Source organism: Salvia hispanica, chromosome 1 (genome assembly GCF_029641045.1).
Source record: "Salvia hispanica isolate PSC_SH4W2 chromosome 1, Shi_PSC_v1, whole genome shotgun sequence".
Classification (NCBI taxonomy): domain Eukaryota; kingdom Viridiplantae; phylum Streptophyta; class Magnoliopsida; order Lamiales; family Lamiaceae; genus Salvia; species Salvia hispanica.
In genome coordinates this window covers 44674120-44676884 of record NC_142692.1, presented here as the reverse complement: position 1 = coordinate 44676884, position 2765 = coordinate 44674120, and the positions used below count along the sequence as shown (strand labels likewise).

General features: G+C 29.4%; 1 protein-coding gene across 1 annotated transcript; it reads left to right on the top strand.

Annotated features, from left to right (window-relative positions):
* Window positions 1-2198: 2198 nt before the first annotated feature.
* Window positions 2199-2561, top strand: LOC148933902 (scopoletin glucosyltransferase-like). Its single transcript, XM_089062003.1, has one exon. It carries the CDS (start codon window positions 2199-2201, stop codon window positions 2559-2561), a length of 363 nt encoding a protein of 120 aa, XP_088918129.1.
* The last annotated feature ends 204 nt before the right edge of the window (window positions 2562-2765 follow it).

The window sequence follows — 2765 nt, the reverse complement described above, 5'->3', positions numbered from 1 at the left end:
CCTATTTATATCTTAGAGTTTAGTGGGTTTTTTCAAATATTGATTCTTCGCGATATTAGGTAGTGTTCGATTTTTAAGATAAAATAATATTAAACTATAATTTAAAATTGAATTGTGTGATTATTTTAATAAGAATTAATTATAACTAATTATTTTATAATTATTCATTTAGAATTGAATTATGAATTAATCTAATAAACAAAACAAACGACAAATTTAATCTTGGATAACACTCCTTAGTCCTTTCTGTTATCAAATTGTTTCGTACATGTCATTAAATAGTCACGTGTCGGGTGTCAAAGACTCGTCAATTTCATTTATTGCATTGATCTCTTACAATCTAAGTGGGCCATCAGACTTTTGTACCTTTCTAGAAACCATATGTATATCAATTCAAATTGGGTACTGAGCCCATTGGCAGAGATGGATGATACCACCTATGATAATACACCCTATCCTTATCTTATAACTAAACGAGTTAAAAGATTTTCGCGTTACTTGTTTTGATTTTGAATTAAACACAGATATATATATTGCTCTATGACGATTGACGGAAGTCTTGCATCATACTCCCTCCATTTTCCAATACGTATCTTACTATGACTCCCACAAATTTTAAAAAATAAGTATAATATAAAATAAAACGAGTTAAAAAAAAGTTGGTGGCGCAGGAATGCTATTTTTATATAGATCAAAACCTTGATATTATAATAAAATATATTTATAAAATAAAATGAGTTAAAAAAAAGTTGGTGGCGCAGGAATGCTATTTTTATATAGATCAAAACCTTGATATTATAATAAAATATATTTCCACCGTCCACGAAAAATAAAGCACATTTATCATTTTAGTTATTCATAAAAAATAAAGCACATTTAAAATAGAAAGTTTTCAACAATTTCTCTCTTACTTCTTTTTCTTTCTCTCCTACTAATAATATGGATTTCATATTCCACTAACATTATTTTTCTCTTATTTTATCAATTTCATATTAAAACTCATGTCATTCATAATGTCTATTTATTGTGAACATGGAGAATAACTAGAATTAATTAATGAAATGTGAGTCTACTACCAAACGTAATAAAAATGAATAAGACAATTAAATAGACATGCCAAAATAGAAAACTAACATATAATAGAATGCAGATGGAGTAATTATTTTTAGCTGAAGGGCAAGGGACCAACGGCTAGGGATAAATCATAGAATGTAATTTTGGAAAGCAGCCATTGCTAAGGTCAATAATAAATTAAAATTATTAATTTCTTAACTTTGTGTTTAAGGATTTTTTTTTTTACTTTTCACTATCAGAACTACTAAAGAATGGCCTATTCTAAATTAAAAATTACACTTTATAAAAGATGCATGTCATTATATATAAAGGTTGAGGTATATATAAAGGTTGAGGTGAATGTTATATTGCTAACTCATAACTTGATTGTTAATTATAGTTAAATAATAGCCATTAGATATTCAAATTAAGGGTTTAAAACATTAATCTCTAAATATCAATACGATCAACAAAAAACGTCTATAAGGCCATAAGATTAATTTCAAAAAATATCAATAGGGGTATTAATGTCAATTAACTACATGTTTAGTTATAACTAACTTTTAAAAGAAATCCCAAAACTTTAAATTCATATAACATATATCAAATTAAAGATAATTTCATAAGAATTCCAACGATATCATATATGCATATGTTCCAACGACAAAATTTGAAAAAAAAATTGAAAATTTTTAATTTTTTCGTACGAGCAGAAATGTCAACATACTATATAAAATATGTCAATATAATACGTGTAGAATGTCAATATAAGCAATGGGTTAACATTCTTAAAGCATTGTGTTCACATTCTCAAAGTATTGTGTTGATATTTTCGGAACACTATATTGACATTTTCATCCAAAACCCTATTTTGGAGTTTTTTTTTTATCTTTTTCGATTTAATTAATAAAAACGAAAATTACACGTGGCAAATTGTAGACCACACGTTTTCTAAAATCCTATGGTCTTAAATTAATTGTAGTTAGCAACTAAATGATGAGTTAACAATTGATCACTCCCCTAAATGTTGAATCATTAGACTAATTTCAAATTACAGTTATACTTAAGGATGCCAAAGGAGTAAGTCTATTAATTATTGATGATAAAAGTTTTAATTTTTCCTTCAAAGAATATACTCATACTATATGTTGATTGGAAGTTCGAATGGTCTCAATCATGCAGCTGTGGGGGCTAATGTGACGCACTATGGGTGGAACTCGACTCTCGAAGGGGTTTGTGCCGGCATGCCAATGGTGACATGGCCGGTGTTTGAGGAACAGTTTTTCAATGAGAAGCTGGTGATGGAGGTTTTGGGGACTGGGGTTTCTGTTGGGAATAAGAGGTGGATGATGAGGGACAGCGACGGCGTGGAGCGGGATGCTGTTGCGAGGGCGGTGGAGGAGATTATGGTGGGCAGAGGAGCGGCGGAGATGAGAAGAAGAGCTCAGAATTATAAGGGAATGGCGAGAAGGCTGTTGAAGAAGGTGGATCTTCTTATAATAATTTGAATGCTCTCATTGAGAAATTGAGCAACTATATGTGCACCCACCAAACAAGACATAAATTTAGACTTTTTTTTTTACAATAATTTGTTTATTTATTATTATTATTATTGTAACGCCCCACTTTTTCAAACCCTAATTTTTGGGTTATAAAATTTTTGCATTATATGCCTTAAATGCTATGATATGTGGATTATTTGATGAGTAATT